Source organism: Chelon labrosus (assembly GCF_963514085.1).
Source record: "Chelon labrosus genome assembly, chromosome: 10".
In the NCBI taxonomy this organism is placed as follows: domain Eukaryota; kingdom Metazoa; phylum Chordata; class Actinopteri; order Mugiliformes; family Mugilidae; genus Chelon; species Chelon labrosus.
In genome coordinates, this window is record NC_140360.1 from 25,075,703 (window position 1) to 25,091,536 (window position 15,834).

Consider the following 15,834-nt stretch of genomic DNA (forward strand, 5'->3'; position numbering starts at 1 on the left):
TGATTTGCTATCTAGTCTGCAAGCTGATGCTGCACCTGAACCCTGTGCATATTTGTTTGGCTGTTTTTTTTACCAAGCTGATGTCCGGGAGAACAACTAACTTTCACTAAAATTTACTTAACTAGCAATGTCTGATCTGATGATCTGAGTCTTTGTGGCACGAACTTTTCTTCAATAAATCAGTTTTATAAAATAAAAACTCATTCAAGTAGTAGATAAAAACAGCAACTCATCTTTGCATCTTTTGCATCTCTTTATAGATGCAGATATCGCTCATGTGCTCTTTGGTTGGAGCAGAAGTGAAACTGTGACGCGGGTCATGGAAAAACTGCTTCACTTGTCAGCGCTCCTCTCTTCTCCTCCTCCTCACTCTCCCGTAGAGGCCCAGCAGTCCAACGGAGGCTCCTGCAAAGGTCAAACTGGCCACCATCTGTGTGTTCAGACACAACAGTTTCTTTCGGTACTGTGTCAAGAGAATTATTTTGAATCTGCAGACTGCATGGGAAACATTTTAGTACTGATTTGTATATTTACGCAATAATATTTCACTGTTCTGTAAGACAAAGCATTAAGTGTATTCACTTCCTGAACAAAACCCTACTATGTAAGGAAGAAAGGTCCTGTCGTTAGGCACAGTTTGGTTCTGCTGCTTTCCTGTCAGGTCCCACTGGGCCAAAGAGCTCTCATAGTCCAGATTGAGAACGTCGACGGGCAAAACCCGGATCCCCCAGTAAACCCTCTTCACCCTGTGGAAGGTTGCATCCTGCACCTCACAGCGATAAGTACCTGAAAATCACTTTATTAATGTAGAAATATCTGTTGTTTTTACCCTAATCTTCAAACTTTATTATAATAAACTTCACACCATCATTATGATTATTTCATATTTTGCCTCATCAACTTTTTCATTTGCATGAGCTTTAGTCATAATAGTAGTATCACATCACTAATTCATCTTTAAGTATCAGAAATCAGAAAAATGGTGTGTCTGTGTGTTCACCTGCGTCCTCCTCTCTGACCGGGTCCAAAATCACTCGGCCCAACTGAGGAGCTTCCCAGCGGGCAAAGAGAGAGTCGTCCGAGCTGATTATTCCTCGCGCGTGACGCCAGGAGACCCTGAGCCGTGAAACAAAACCTCATCATGAACACCGGACTCTGTCAAAGAGACTCTGTGATGACAGCTTGTTTCGTTCTGAATCCCTTATAAATTTAGTGACTGTAATGAGTCGCCGTTATCAGTGAATCTGTAGGCTTCAGGAGGGGAGCTCCACTTACTGGGGAGTAAAAGCTAATTTAGCAGGGATTTTCAATTTGCTTACTTGTTCAAATCAAAGTATGCAACACACAGGGAATTTGTCCTGTGTGTTTAACCCATCCATTTGCACACAAACAGGACACATACTCAGAGCAGTGTTGCTTAATCCGTGGATAAAAACGTAATTTGACCCATTTATAATACAGTTCCAAGGCCACATTTCTCAACATTAGCCCACAGCTCCCCAAACAGAATATTGAAAGACAAGCAAAGTAACACAGTGCACTTGCAAAGAAGTGGCCTTGGGACTGTAGGATTACTGGTTCAGATTCCTTCCACATGCATGGCTGAAGTGCCTTTGAGCAAGGCATATAAAACGTCTTCGAGTGTGCTCACTACTCTTTGTAGAAACTAGTCCCGTTGCCTTGGTTTTACCTTTGTTTGTTGATACACTGACTTGTAAAAGCATAGACGCATTCACTTTGTGTAGCACAATAACGAGTTTATGAACCTGTATGTCCACAAAAACTACTTGGTCTGGTTCAGTGAGGGATCAGGTTTTGTTATCATGGCTTCACGTGCAGACATAGTCTTAAGCTTCTGAAAGAGTCATTTTCAAATATCCAAAAGCGTTTAAGAAAGGCATGACTTGTAAGAAAGAATTTTCTTTTCAAAGAGTTGTTTTTTACTTTGAAATGGGAAACGTTTCCCTCCTTAATTAATGTCGCCACTAGAAGGTGCTGTCACGCTGAACTGCAACGACTGGTTCCCATAACCTGCTTTCACTAATGACCTGTGGGTTCACTTAAATGACTTAGGGAGAATACGTGAACACTGCTTTGATAAGATAGTGATTTGTAATTTCTACATTTAAACGTTAGATTAATGAGAGGGTAAAACGGGTAACTGCCCCCAGGGCTCGAAATCCTTTCTGAAAGGAAACAAGTTGGTAATACCTTTGTGACGATTGACTGAAATAAAACTAAATTAAGATTTTATGGATGCTGAATATGAAGCCACATACTCTTGATATGTCTATATTGTCTATATTTCCCATCTCCAGGACATGAATTATTCCTGCAGTCTTAATCCCTCTAATCCTCACCTCCAGGAGAACCTCCCCATGGCATCCATGACTTCCCCCAAACAGTCAATCTCAACTCTCTGTCCCGAAGTCACGGTCATCGTACTGAGTCCGCACTGCCAGGAGTCCAGACACTTCACCTTACGAACACGACACTCCTCTGTCACCTCCTGTTCAGCCATGTTCAAGTAAAGACGATACAGATTAGTGTAATTTTAAAATGATGACCCTTTTTCCTCTTTGCATTTCTCAGTCCTGTTGTGTTAAATGTTGCTACCTTTGTTCCATCTTCGCGTCTCACATTTTCTTCCATTGCCGCCTTGCCGTCTTTTACAAAACACAGGGTTTGAGTTTTGACCCCCAGCCCACAGGTGGTGCTGCAGGGGGAGCTGTCGGTGATGACCTCCACTGGCACTTTATCCACCTCCTGCAGGTCAGGTGAGGTGACAGGATGGAAGATGAGGAGGAGAAGGAGGTGAAGCCCAACATGTTTCATTTTGAGGTCTGATGGTAAACCTGCAGAAAAGAAGCAACGTGTTACTTATATCCAAAATTTCAAGACATTTTGCACACCGCCAATCTGCATACACTTTTTACATGTGTATGTAGATTGGCATCTCCAAGCAACATTCTGCAAAAGGTTGTTTTATTCCTAAGTGATTCTAGTTAGTGATTAAATCATTTTAAATCGGTACCAGGACCCACTGGTCTACTATAAATGCAACAAAAAGCAAGAAGAGGAAGACATTTACTAAACAAAGGTATTTACATGATAACAGCTGCATTCATTGCCTTTCTTCTTTGTGTAAAATAAACTAAAACTAAAATCTAACATAATAAAAACTTCATACTCTGAAAATTTTATATTTTACATTATTAACGGTGAAGCTTTAACAAAAGTTAGGCTCTCCCCAAAACCACTGTTAAACCGAGCATGCAAGACCTGATGAGAATTTTCTTCCTTCTTACTTCTGTACAGAAGATTCAACTGACTAAGAAAGTTAAAGTGCACTCACCCTCTTTATAAAGCTGAATTAAATTGGAGGCCGAAGAGATTAAATATTCTGCAAGTCCAAACTCTGAATCAGTCTGATTAATTTTAATTTATTTTGTTTTGACAACCTGAATTCCAGAATGAACATTAAAATCTTCAAAATGGTCCAAACGCAAAAGTAAATCATCCAGCATTGTTTTATTTCTATTCTTTTTTCTATGTTTTTAGTTTTCTACATCACAGTGTCAAAGTCAGAACTAGGTGAATAATTAGTTTTATTAATGTTGATCAACTTGTTGCATGTGGGCGCTGCAGTTCGTAACATGACCACTAGATGTCAGAAAACTACAGGAATCTAACTGTTTTTTACTGTGTTGTGCTGTTAAATGATTTTAATCCTCAGTTGTGATCACATTGTATTGTCATCAGAGTGTAAGGTGAATCAAATACAATCCCCTTTTTACGAAGATGGAGAGCCATTAACCAATCACTAGCAGGGAAAATCAGTTGTATTAAGATGAACGTCCTACCTCGATTCCTCTATCTTTTTCAATGTCTCCCTATATTTCTCCCAAAGTCTTTTTTTTTTTTTCAATCCATAGATACATTTATTTAATCTTTTGTTTGGGAGAGAGCCCCACTGATATCAAAAAGACTCCTGCAGTGACACTGGTCCGAGGGCGGACTAGGTTTACCACACTTTCTTTATTACCACCGAGCAGTGAATATTCAGAAAATCATACACTGGGTTCATGCCCCAAATCTATCTTGGTGCGAAATTGAAAATGAATCATGCCTTTCAACATCACAACGGTCCCTGGTCACTTCTAATCTCCCTCTAGCTACCTCACACTACACTTCTAACCCCGTGGTGATCCAACACTCTACGAATTTGGTCACAGTTTCGATATGACTTTGGCTTGAAGGACTTCTCTAATCTGGCCCCTATCCGTAACAACCATCTTTTCGTTCCTGGCAGAATGGACAATACCTTTTCCCTATGGAACAGACTCAACCTCTCTAATTTCAAAGATCTATATACTGAGGGGTTCTTCTCTACTTTTAATAATCTCTCTCAAAAATTTAACCTTCCCCGCTCAAGTTACTTCCGATACTTCCAGGTTCGACATTTCATATAAAGTATTAACCCAAACTTCCCCAATACACCACAACCGCCTGTCATAGATGACATTATCCAAACCACTCCTAATCTGAAAGGTCTCATTTCGAAAATCTATCTTATCGTATCATCCACCCGGGACACATCCCTCAGTTAGGAGACGTAATACCTGAGGAGTCCTGGATAGAAGCTCTGACAAGAGTTAACGGGAGCACGTCATGTGAAAAACTAGGTGTTATTCAGTTTAAAGTCCGTTTAAAGTCCTCTCCAAGGCCAAGCAGGCTAGAATTTACTCCACCAGATTATTAATAAACATAAAGATATTATAGCATTCACTACTCTGCTTGCCCGTAGGAGAATTTTGCTGCAATGGAAGTCCTCCAAAGCACCAAGTATCTCCTTATGGATGAGTGACCTTATATCCCACTTAAGTCTGGAAAAAAAAAAAATCAAATATTTTCAAATAAAATCAAATCTATGTATTTTGTTCTGAAATACCTGTCACTTCTACCTGATGCTCAATAAAACGAAAGTAAAAAAACAAAATAGTAATACTGATCAATTGGTAAAAACTGAATGCATTTGAAAGCATTTGTAAATAAAAGGAATATCAGTAAGTAAATTGCTGCAAAGTCCTAATTTGGTTGTAGTGGATTATCACTGCTTTTATTCAGGTTTAGGCCAGTATACTGAATAGCAGCTTGCTTTTTATGAATCATCAAACATGGCTAATTTTATTGTCATGTATAGACAAATTAAGTCATGTTTATATGTGCCAGGTCAGGACCACATACAGACACAGCAATGTGTTGCTTTATGAGACATGCAAGAAAAAAGACTTCATTCATTCATTCATTCATTCATTCATCTTCTGTACCCGCTTATTCCTGTTAAGAGTCACGGGGGTCTGCTGGAGCCTATCCCAGCTGTCAGAAAAAAGACTATTTGGACGAAATTTCTCTTAAAAAATGTAAATCTGTGCACATATCTTTTGCTAGTTTGCTGCTTGAAATAATATTTATAATGTGGGAGCAAACGTCCTTTGTTTTTCAGGCCGGGAGAAGATGGTACAGTTTGGCAGGCTAAAAATGAGCTGGCTTGGTCAAGAAGAGTTATTTTTAAAACCTAGAGTGAAACTGATTCTGGGAAAATCACCAAGACACAAGAGCACGCAAACAGGAAAAACATCCACAAACAGAGTCACACAAAATGACTCAGTGTAGTGGGGGACTGAACCATTGTCTGAAGCCAAAGACAGTGGCCTAGTTGGCAGACCAGTGGAACTCGGAGTGCAGTCAACACCACCTGCTTCACTGTCTGTGTGTGTAAGCGAGTCTGAACAAAAAATGTAGCTAAAGAGAGAAATGTAAAATGTAGAGGAGGATGAGGAAGGAGGTGGGATGTGACAGAAGTTGAGAAGGAGTGATGTGGATGGGGAATAAACAGACATGATGGAGGAGTGGAGGTGATGGAAAGGAAGGGCATTGCATAATAACCGGAAGAGAAAGAGGAGTCATCCATATGGTTGGGATCATACAGAAAAATTTTGCTGACAATATTCACTTCCTGTGCTAACTCTCAGTTTTTGACTTTCAGGAGGGAGACTGGAGTTAAGATTCATTTACGTTAGCCTAACGATAACCCAGATCTTTCCTAACGATAACCCAGATCTTTCCTAACGATAACCCAGATCTTTCCCTAACCTTAATGACTTAGGAAACAACCAGTTATGATAATCAAATGTGTTCTTTAAGGCATTGCCACTCACAACTACTCATAACTAGTCAAACCATTTCCTTCATTGTGGAATACAACAAGGACAAATTAGATGGACTTTAAAAGGAGGTTAAAGGATGGTAAAGGTTGACCTCCTGGTGCACTGGGCATGCTTCTACTGGAGTCCACAACTACAGTAAAGTGGTTTCCAGGGTCAATCAGGATTTTACATGTTTATCTGCCTTGACAATAATGATGCACCAAGGAACAAACCACTAATCTTCTGGTTCGTGGACTACCAGCTCTACCTGTCCCCTTGATATCACACACACCCAGTCACACACATCTCTTAAAATGTTTTTAATTTCAAACTGATGTCCTTTGATAATTCCATTTAAAAGGTGCAAAATATGTTGTCCTGGGATCTGGTTTAATGAACTGAATGAATGAATCGTGTTTAAAGTTTTTCTGAAGTACAACTGATTAAAAACTAAATATATTCAAAATCAACATTGAAACACTGAGCATTTGAACAAAATGTAATATTTTTACAGAAAGGAGGACCCAGACGTAAGACACAGATGGAATGAGGCAGGTTAATGAACTTTTATTAGTCTCAACTATTCTACTAGTCTGAACAAGTTGAAGTTCAACAGCAAAATATTTTATTTATTTATTTTTTTACAGCAACCTCGATACTCCTTCATACTTGGAATGGTTAACTGTTAGCACAGAAACCTGCATTTCTGGCAAAACTTCCACACATCTCAGTGCTGTTGTGCAGAAATGTGAGTACAGCCCAACATTAAACTAGGAAGTGGTGGTGGTTGAAGGAGTCTATCATATAAATAATAGGGTAACCCCTTTCTTGTGTTTTCGTCTGTGTTTTTGAGTCTGCAGAGATCCAAAAACACTTTCCTGTTGCATGAAGGCGTGGTTTCTGAGCTATTTATGATCTGGGGCAACTTCCTTCTGGAAACTTGTAGATTAATGATTTGCTACAGGGACAGTGTGTTTGTGGAGTTTCAGATTCTATTTTACACCTTGCGGATTATTACTTATCTAAAAGTAATCATTCTGGGTTTGAGGGTGTGGCATGGTACAGCATTTGTTTCGTCTCTTAAATTACCTTGGATGAGGTTTGAACTTCGAGCCGGTGGATGGTTTTCATGCTCATGTTTCTTACACAGGTCTGACAGAGGAGAGCAATGACCGAGCACCTGCTGAAAATACTGATTGTTGGTGATGAAAATGTTGGGAAGTCGTCGTTCCTGCATCGCTATGTCAGCGGGCAGTTCAACAAGACGTACAAGATGACAGTGGGAGGTATGGCTACTTAACTTTAAATAAACTGGTGTTACAGTCCTGATCTTGGAGCTAGGAAGTAATGGGGTAGCCAACAGTGTGGGAATATTTTTATCCCTTTTCTTGGCTTCACAACTTTTTGAGGGGAAAAATATGTTAAGACTTTACAGTTACATTTACATTGCAAATAAATTATGGTGGGGTTGAGGCACTTAGTTGAGATGGTTAGGGTAAGGGCTAGGAAATGCATTACACCCTCATAAGATAGAAATACAGGTTAATTTGTCTCATATATGTACATACCATAGACTGTTTATAAAAGAGGTACTTCCACTCAAGAAATGTGTTCTGTGCATTTAATCCAAAACACTTGGAGCAGTGGGCAGCCATGCAGGGTACCCGGGGGGCAGTTTGGGAGGTTTAGGTGCTCACTCAGGTACCTGGACACAATGGGGACTGAAATAGGACATTTTGGCAGGTCCTCACTTCTTTACAAGGCTGTCTGAGGGTTAAGACTCGGTTTTAGGGTAAAGGTTACGATTATGGTTAGGGTTAGGGTTAGGCACTTAGTTAAGATGGCTAGGGTTAGGGTAAGGGCTAGGGAATGCATTATGTCAATGAATGTCCTCACAAAGACAGAAGAATATCCATACAAAGGTGTGTGTGTGTGGGTGTGTGTGTGTAGACTATTATAGTCACATGACTATACACAGTTTGGTACAGACATTATTGCTCTGTCCAACCACAATGTGCCATTTCCTTTTGTGCTGGTATGAACATTATGAGCCATTATACCAAGCAAAGTTCTAGGTCAGCTCTTCCCTTTAAAGGAAGTAAATGAAAGTGTGCAATTATGTGGGGAGATTTTGTTTCACCTCTGACTTATTTCACTTCTTCTCTTTCTTGGTCTCTTATGTGTTTCTCTAGTGGATTTTTCTGTGAAGATGCTGCACTGGTCGGATAGAGAAAAAGTTAAACTGCAACTGTGGGATCTTGCAGGTAAAAAATAATTAAAGCAGGTGGATTCATATGTAAATGGATGAAAAGATGTCACAGTGAGCTTTGTGTCCTCCCTTCAGGCCAGGAGCGTTTCATAGCCATGACCAGGGTCTATTATAAAGGTGCACTGGGCTGTGTTGTGATGTTTGACGTCACCAGCTCATCCAGCTTCCTCAGCTGTCGCCATTGGAAACAGGACCTTGACAACAAGGCTGTGCTGCCCAATGGAGACACCATCCCCTGCATCCTGCTGGCCAACAAGGTGATTTGGTACATTTACCTACTGAATGAGAGTCCACAAAAACCTTCCACCAGCTTTTATTACTCATTGGTAATAAAAGAGCTTGTTTTGTGAGTGCTTGATGAACTTGTCAGGATTAAGCTTCTCAGCTTTGTTGAGAAATATTCAGTGAATTCACTGAATAAACAATCATCTTTAAATTCAACTGTATCAAACAGAGTTGGAGCAGAAGACAAAGACTCACTCATTACAACCAAATGTCTTTCTGCCCCTTTTGCACTTTCTATTTGTCTCTCTGCAGTGTGACCTCAGTGAGCGCATTGTGACAGCAGATAGCATTGACAGATTCAGTAAAGACAATGGCTTCCTCACATGGATGGAGACTTCAGTCAAAGAGAATAAGAACATCGGAGAAGCTATGAAGTAAGAGATCAAAAACTGGTCCACTGGGCTATGGGTTGTATAGACTAGTCAACAAGTGGGTTTGTTGATGTTAAACATCGTGTCGACTAGTCACCGATCATGTGACAATAACACCATAGAGAGCACAGTGGGCTAGCAAACCAGCAGCAGTTCACCAAGTGTGTGGAAATACTTCACTAAAGATGAAGCCCATACGACCGTGACAGGCAGAAGATGTAAGTCAGATCTGAAATACTTTAGTACTTCTGCAATGGACATTCATAAGATAAGAATAGATAAGATATGATAATCATTTAATTTATCCCACAATGGGGAAATTTGCAGTGTTGCAGCAGCATACAGTTTTAAGGACAGTGCACACAAGAGATGGAAAGTAAACATTAAATAAACACAATAAATAGCAAATTAAATACAAGTTCTACGTATGTGACCTACTTGGAGCAGGCTTGGTTCCTACAGCAGTAGGAAGGACCTGCAGTAACACAGTTCACACAGGACAGGTGAAGCAGTCGGCTGCTGAAGGAGCTGTCCAGTGCTGTTATAGTGCCATGGAGGGGGTGGGACTTCCATCAGTGATCACCCACCACCTCCACAGGCTCAAGAGTGCTGCTGAGAACAGAGCCAGCCCTCTTCACCAGTTTGTTTAGTCTGTTTTTGTCTGCTGCTGAGATGCTGCTGCTTTAGATGACCGCTCTGTAGGAGATGGTCGATGCCACCACAGAGTTATAAAAGGACCCCAGGAGGCCTCCCTGTACTCCGAAGCATGTAGATTCTGCTCTGGTCTTTCTTTTAAAGTTCCATAGCATGGTCAGTCCACTATCTCTATGTCCATTCATTGGATGCTCACCAGTTTGTGTGGTGTGTGTTTATCCCAGCGGAAATCCTTGTTGTTACCCACATTCAGCTGGAGGCACCAGAACACAAACTCTTGGTGAGTCATCTGTATTCTCCGTCTTCTCCATCCTGGATGAGGCCAATGAATGTTGCAGCTAGTTAAGAGTTGTCTAAAGTAGTGGGAGAAAAGGAAGGGAGCCAAGACAGCTCCTTGAGGGGCTCATTTAGGGCCCGTCCACACGTACGAAAACGATCTTTTCCCTCTCCGTTTTCGATCATCGTTTCAAGAAATATCCGCGTCCACACGGATCCGTTTCAGCATGACCGAAAACGCTACTTCCTATTCCAGGCCTATAAGTGGCGCTGTTTCGGTTTCAGAAATTCACCAAAAATGGAGAGGAAGATGCGGAGCATGCGCATAAAGCTTGAGCGCTGTTTACAAATCGCCTTTTTTGCTCAGCGTGGTGGCACAGGAGCATGATATTTTGCCCTAGTAACCCTAATAGGCTCAATATCGTCTCCAGCATGAAAACTAGCATGTAGTCCGCCATTGTTGTTGATGTTGTTACGAGACGTCTCGCGGGATGTGGAAGGCTGCTCGGGAGTGTGGCGATGACGTCATCGTTTTCCCCGTATTCGCCGTCCACATGAAAACGCAAGAGCTGCGTTTTCGAATTTCTCCACCCTGGGACCTGTTTTCAGAAAAGTGCGTTTTAGGGCAATGCGTTTACAGGATACGTGTGGACGAAAGGCCAAAACGATGAAAAACTTATGCGTTTCGGCGTTTTTGCGTTTCCGTGTGGACGGGCCCTTAGTCTTGTTGATCTGACATTAAACCGCACTGAAAAAGCATGAGATGAGGCAGCCAGTACTTCTGCCTCATGGAAGAGGGTGTTAGTGAGCCACGGGTTCATACCGTTACTCTTCTTCTACGCTGAGTCAACTGTACGGCCACGGTCCGTTCAATGGGATATTTTGTCTGTGTGTGTGCCAAACATAGCAGATTGTATATCTAACTCTAACAAAGTCTCAAAACTGGACCTTCAGTCCAAACAGGACGTGGTAAATAATGGAAGATATTTTGTTACTGTCTGTATTAAAATGGATCATCAGAATATTTAACAAGTCAACATTACCATAGGCTGTATAATATATATTTGATTAAGGTGACGGTGTGGTTTTAAATTCAAATATTTCCATTTGTGTTGTTTGTTTTTCAAACTGGATACTGTCATGTTGAATGAGTATGAATGAGCTGTGGAATTTCAACGGCAAATGCACGCTCTCTTATTCTCTCTCTTAACCGTTGTAGAGGTGACATTGTTCCTTTGGCCAAATACCCTACCTACAGTAAATGTGTGTAAAGAATGCTCATTTGAGATATGAAACTTAACCAATTAGTGTAGAATGGTGATTTTAAGTTATTCCATTGGGTTCATAATTGCAAATGTGTGCCTTGCCAGCCATGAACCTCACCGCACGTCACTGCCAGGATGTAAGGTGGTGGTCTACTCCTGCACGCACTAGCTTGTCCCTCAGTACGACAGGCTGGAGGAGTTGAAAGCACTGGAGAAATCAAGGAACATGATTCTCACAGTGGTCCCTGCCTTGTCCAGGTGAGAGAGAGCTCTTTCCAGGAGGCAGATGATGGCATCATCCACTCCAGTGTTGGGCTGGTAGGCAAACTGAAGTGGACCCATTGATGAGCTCACCAGAGTGCGCAGATGGGCAAGGATCGGCCTCTCCAGTGTCTTCATCAGGTGAGACGTCAGTGCCACTGGTCTGCAGCTGTTCGGATCTTTGGGGTGTGAGATCTTAGGCACAGGTACCACACAGGATATCACAACCTCAGGCTGGTTGATGATGTGCCCAAAGATCCGAACATGACTTCAGAAGCCTGGCACTGATGCCACTGGGACCCGCGGCTTTCCCGGCCTTCAGGGAGGGACAGGTTTGTGCCAGGGAGCTGAGCGCTGGTGATCACCGGGGTTAAGGTTGGGTGTGAAGACATAGACAGGTGGAGCAGTGGAGGTGCAGGGTGGTTCTGTGCAGTGTGCTGTTTGAGGAGGACTGGAGGCGGGAGTGGAGCAGTTCACCGTGGGCGTCAAAGGTGGCAATAACAGCCGTAGCAGCAGACGACTGATCAAATCTGTTGCAGAAGATATTCAGGCTATTCACGCACTGATGGTCCTGCAGGCTGCTGGTTTTTTACATCATGGGCAGAAATTATTTTAAGGCCCTTCCTGACATTTTGCTGCTGTAGGTGGTCCTCCAGCTTCCTCTTGTAAGCCCGCTTCTCCTCTCTGATCCTCCCTCTGTGTAGACCAGAGTGGAAGAAGGAGAGGCATGGTTGAAGTCACCAGAGATGAGCAAGAGGGCTTGAGGATGCTGGGTCTGCAGCCTGCTTGTAACTGTGTGCAGGTTATCACAGGCTGTGTCGGCATTAGTAGAAGGGGGGATGTGTGTTGCTACGGTGATAATATGTGTGAATTCCCATGGCAGGTAATATGGCTTCATGCCACTGTTTGTCCTTGTGATGTCCTCACAACAGAGCAGCTCCTTGATAGTGATGTACCCAGGGTTACGCCATCTAACGTTAATAAACACTGTTTGTCCTCCATCTTTCTGCTTACTGCTCTCCTTAGTTCTGTATTAGTGCCGTTAGACATGTAAACAGTGGGATACTACTCTGATAGTATTCCCTCTGATGCTTGGTGAAGTCATTAGTTCATCCATCTTCTTAGGAAGAGATCTTGCATTCCCAGAGATGATGGACGGGAGAACGAGTTTGTAACGTCTCCTCCTAGCGCGACGTTAAGCCCCAGCACAGGATCCCGTCTTTTCTTTCTCTTCAACTAACGGGGGACACCGGGTCTCTTGCTGTGTAGCACTGCTGTGCACCATAGTGGCAACAGCTGCTGCTCTGTAGAAAATCTGGCCCATCATGGCTAACTACAAAGTAAAAAAGAGCAAGATGAAATAATGGAAGAAACTCTCAAGAAACTCTGGAAGAAACTTTGAGAAAATCTCAACGCAAAATGCTAGCAGAGGAACGGTCCAAATCCTCTTGACAGCAATCAATTAACAACTTCACCAAACGCTCTGCGGTGACAGAGAGATGAATTTCATTGTCAAAGTACAGTGCATTGTACATTGTCAAAGCTGCAGTACACGAAGAAAACTTTAGAGAAATATTGCATTTTTTTTTTAAGCTGGCTACACTAAATGCTATTGATGGTGCTAAGTTGCAGCCTGTTTTTAATACAGGCTATACATATCTGCAGTGTATGACCTGCCTGTTCTCAGCATATGTATTCGGGTCAAGAACATAGATTTCACTGTTGCAAACCATTACTTTCTACTGTGTTTTTATTAGTGACATCATCAGTGACTAGTCGGTGTCGATGACTTGACTTCACCACATAATAGTCGACTTTCAAAAATCTGAGGTTGTGCAACCCCTATCATGAGCTGACACTAATGAGCCATTTAGCAGGAGTCCATTGTTTACCTAGGAAGCATGGTGACCGCTACTTCTAAGGGGGAACTACAGTTTTTTTTACAACCTGGACCTTATTTCTAGCATAAAATATGATCGTTTACTCACCCATTTAACTTTTGTGTCATTTGCACTCGTTCAGGAGATAATTAGATTAGCGTATATCCATATAGCAGGAGTGACTTTAAACAACTGCCTGACTACAGTTGCCTATCTTATTTTTTGTTATGTTCATGATGAGGATACCAAGTATCATAGATATTTGTAGACCAGGATTCTGATGTTGACTGTAAATCAATATCTCCAAATAAAAACCAAATAAAACAATGTGACTTAATTAACAACTACATCAAATGATTATAACAGATACTCTTAAAAGTGTCCTATTCCTGTTGCTTAAGATCAGTATTTATGAATCATGTTTCCACTGTATACAGTGAGTTAATAATGTAATGGTGTACCTTGAGATGTTCTTGAAAGTTGTCAGAGCATCCTAACAACCCCAAAACCACTGAGACATAAGCCTGTTTTAGAAGACAGAAACGTGCCTCTCAAGCTACCAAACGTGTTGTGTTTCAGGGTGTTGGTGAAGGAGATTCTGTCAGTTCAGTCCAGTCTGGAACTGCTGGAACGCAGACCTGAAGACAGTGTTTGTCCTCATCTGGACTCAGAAATCAACAAGACCACAGGGTCAAGCTGCTGCTGAAACACTTCTGCAACAAAGACTCTTTACTTCAGATAATCAGGCTTTTTGAGGTGGACCTGAATACTGAGTTGGTTGGTGCCAGAGGCATCCTAGATGTCGATGTAAGGAAGCGTTGCTAATGAATTTACCAAATGGTCTTCCTTGGGTAACAACTGACTACATCCAGTAACTCGCCATGCAACCAACAAGACTGGTTACATGTGCTACGATACTCTTTGTTGTTCATGGCTGTGTTTGTGAGGATCTGAGGCAGAAAATATACTAATAAATACTGAAGTCACACACTAGAAGGACAAGGTAGCAGAGAACCCAGATTCAGTTCTCAAACATCTAACCACAATTGGACAAAGTTTTAACAGACATCAGCAACTAAGGGTATAAAGGTTCAATAAACTGTCCAGGATGACAGAGGGAGAGGCAGACAGTGAGGACCAGGAGGAGAAAGAGACTTGAAGAGAAACAGAAGGAGCAGAGGGAAGGTATATGTATGGATGCTGGAGGGAAGGCCTCTTGGTGAGAGAACGAGGCGTGGAGTGTGCTCAGTGCAGCTGCCAAGTCATCTCCTCCAACACACTGAGTCAGTCACACACATGGTGTCCCCATGCTAGCAACAAGGGGTGTGCGTGTGTGTACCAGTAAGGCAAATGGTGAGTAGGTGCTGTTGAATTTGTGTATGTGTGTGTCTGTTCGACGGAGGCACGTGGATATGCATGTGTCTCCAGCTCTTTTCAGACATACAACATGGCTGGCCCCGTCTAGCCATTTTGTATCATTCAGGTATAATCCATCAGAAACTTGCTTGACTAGTGTCACTTAACGACCAGATGCTTGCACAACCCCCGTCATTAAGGGGGGAACTGTTTGTCCCAGTCCTCTTTCTCTAAAGAATGGTGCTGTAACGTGTATAGTATACTTTGTCTTGTGTCCGGGGCTCTAATGTGTTTCTCAACCAAAGGCTGTGCTTTTATTCCATCTGAAACGAGCAATGTCAGCACTGGATTCCTTTCACTTTGCCAAGAAAAAATTAGCACTTACAGAAACAAAACTGACTTTGTATGGGGGTTGGCATTACTCCCCTATGTTTCAGATCTATTTAGAGCTTCAGTTCTTTCAACAGGATGGATGATGACAATGCAGTCTGCCTCAGTGCCTCTGGAACTGTGACGCTTAGAGGCAGGAGCGTGGGAGGCCTCCCACCAGCTAATGTGGGCAGACTGAGTGCCCTCTCTCGTGTCAAACCTTTTTTTCTCTTGTTTTTTGCGTGAAAGCCAAAGATAGAAAGATCTGTTTTTCTTCTGTGTCGTAATCACTGACTGCTCCAATCCACCGGAACTTAATCATTGTACGTGCACTCACATTTTTCCTTCTTTTCCTCCAGTCTATTATACTAAGCAATATAGACCTTATTGAGCATTTGTGTTCACATCCTATTTCACTATTTCACAGGGGGCATTGTTGTACTCTTGCCCACTACTTTTATTTGAAAGCTGGTCACAGATAAAGATTTTACACAGGAAAAACACATTAAATAAGATTACATCTCAACTTTTTGGCTAGTGGATGGCGTTGACAATATCGGCCTCAAGGGTCGGTTCTTATTTTATATCCTTTCTTTTTGTGTTTTTGCTTCACATTCATGTTTGTTAAGTGACATGTAG

At 42.0% G+C, this 15,834-nt stretch overlaps 2 protein-coding genes across 2 annotated transcripts; one reads left to right on the forward strand and one right to left on the reverse strand.

Annotated features, from left to right (window-relative positions):
• Positions 1-340: 340 nt before the first annotated feature.
• tmem81 (transmembrane protein 81) lies at positions 341-2,997 on the reverse strand (the record flags this gene model as incomplete). Its single annotated transcript, XM_084553073.1, has 5 exons — positions 2,617-2,997; positions 2,361-2,506; positions 1,001-1,116; positions 602-786; positions 341-430 (listed from the first exon to the last, which is right to left on the reverse strand). Exons 1-5 carry the CDS (start codon positions 2,833-2,835, stop codon positions 341-343), a joined length of 756 nt encoding a protein of 251 aa, XP_084409199.1. The 5' UTR covers positions 2,836-2,997.
• Positions 2,998-7,377: 4,380 nt separating this feature from the next.
• Positions 7,378-15,112, forward strand: LOC311494767 (ras-related protein Rab-7L1-like; the record flags this gene model as incomplete). The annotated part of the gene is made up of 5 exons (XM_084553990.1): positions 7,378-7,495; positions 8,402-8,473; positions 8,554-8,735; positions 9,016-9,137; positions 14,050-15,112. 5 exons carry the CDS (start codon positions 7,378-7,380, stop codon positions 14,174-14,176), a joined length of 621 nt encoding a protein of 206 aa, XP_084410116.1. The 3' UTR covers positions 14,177-15,112.
• Between the last annotated feature and the right edge of the window lie 722 nt (positions 15,113-15,834).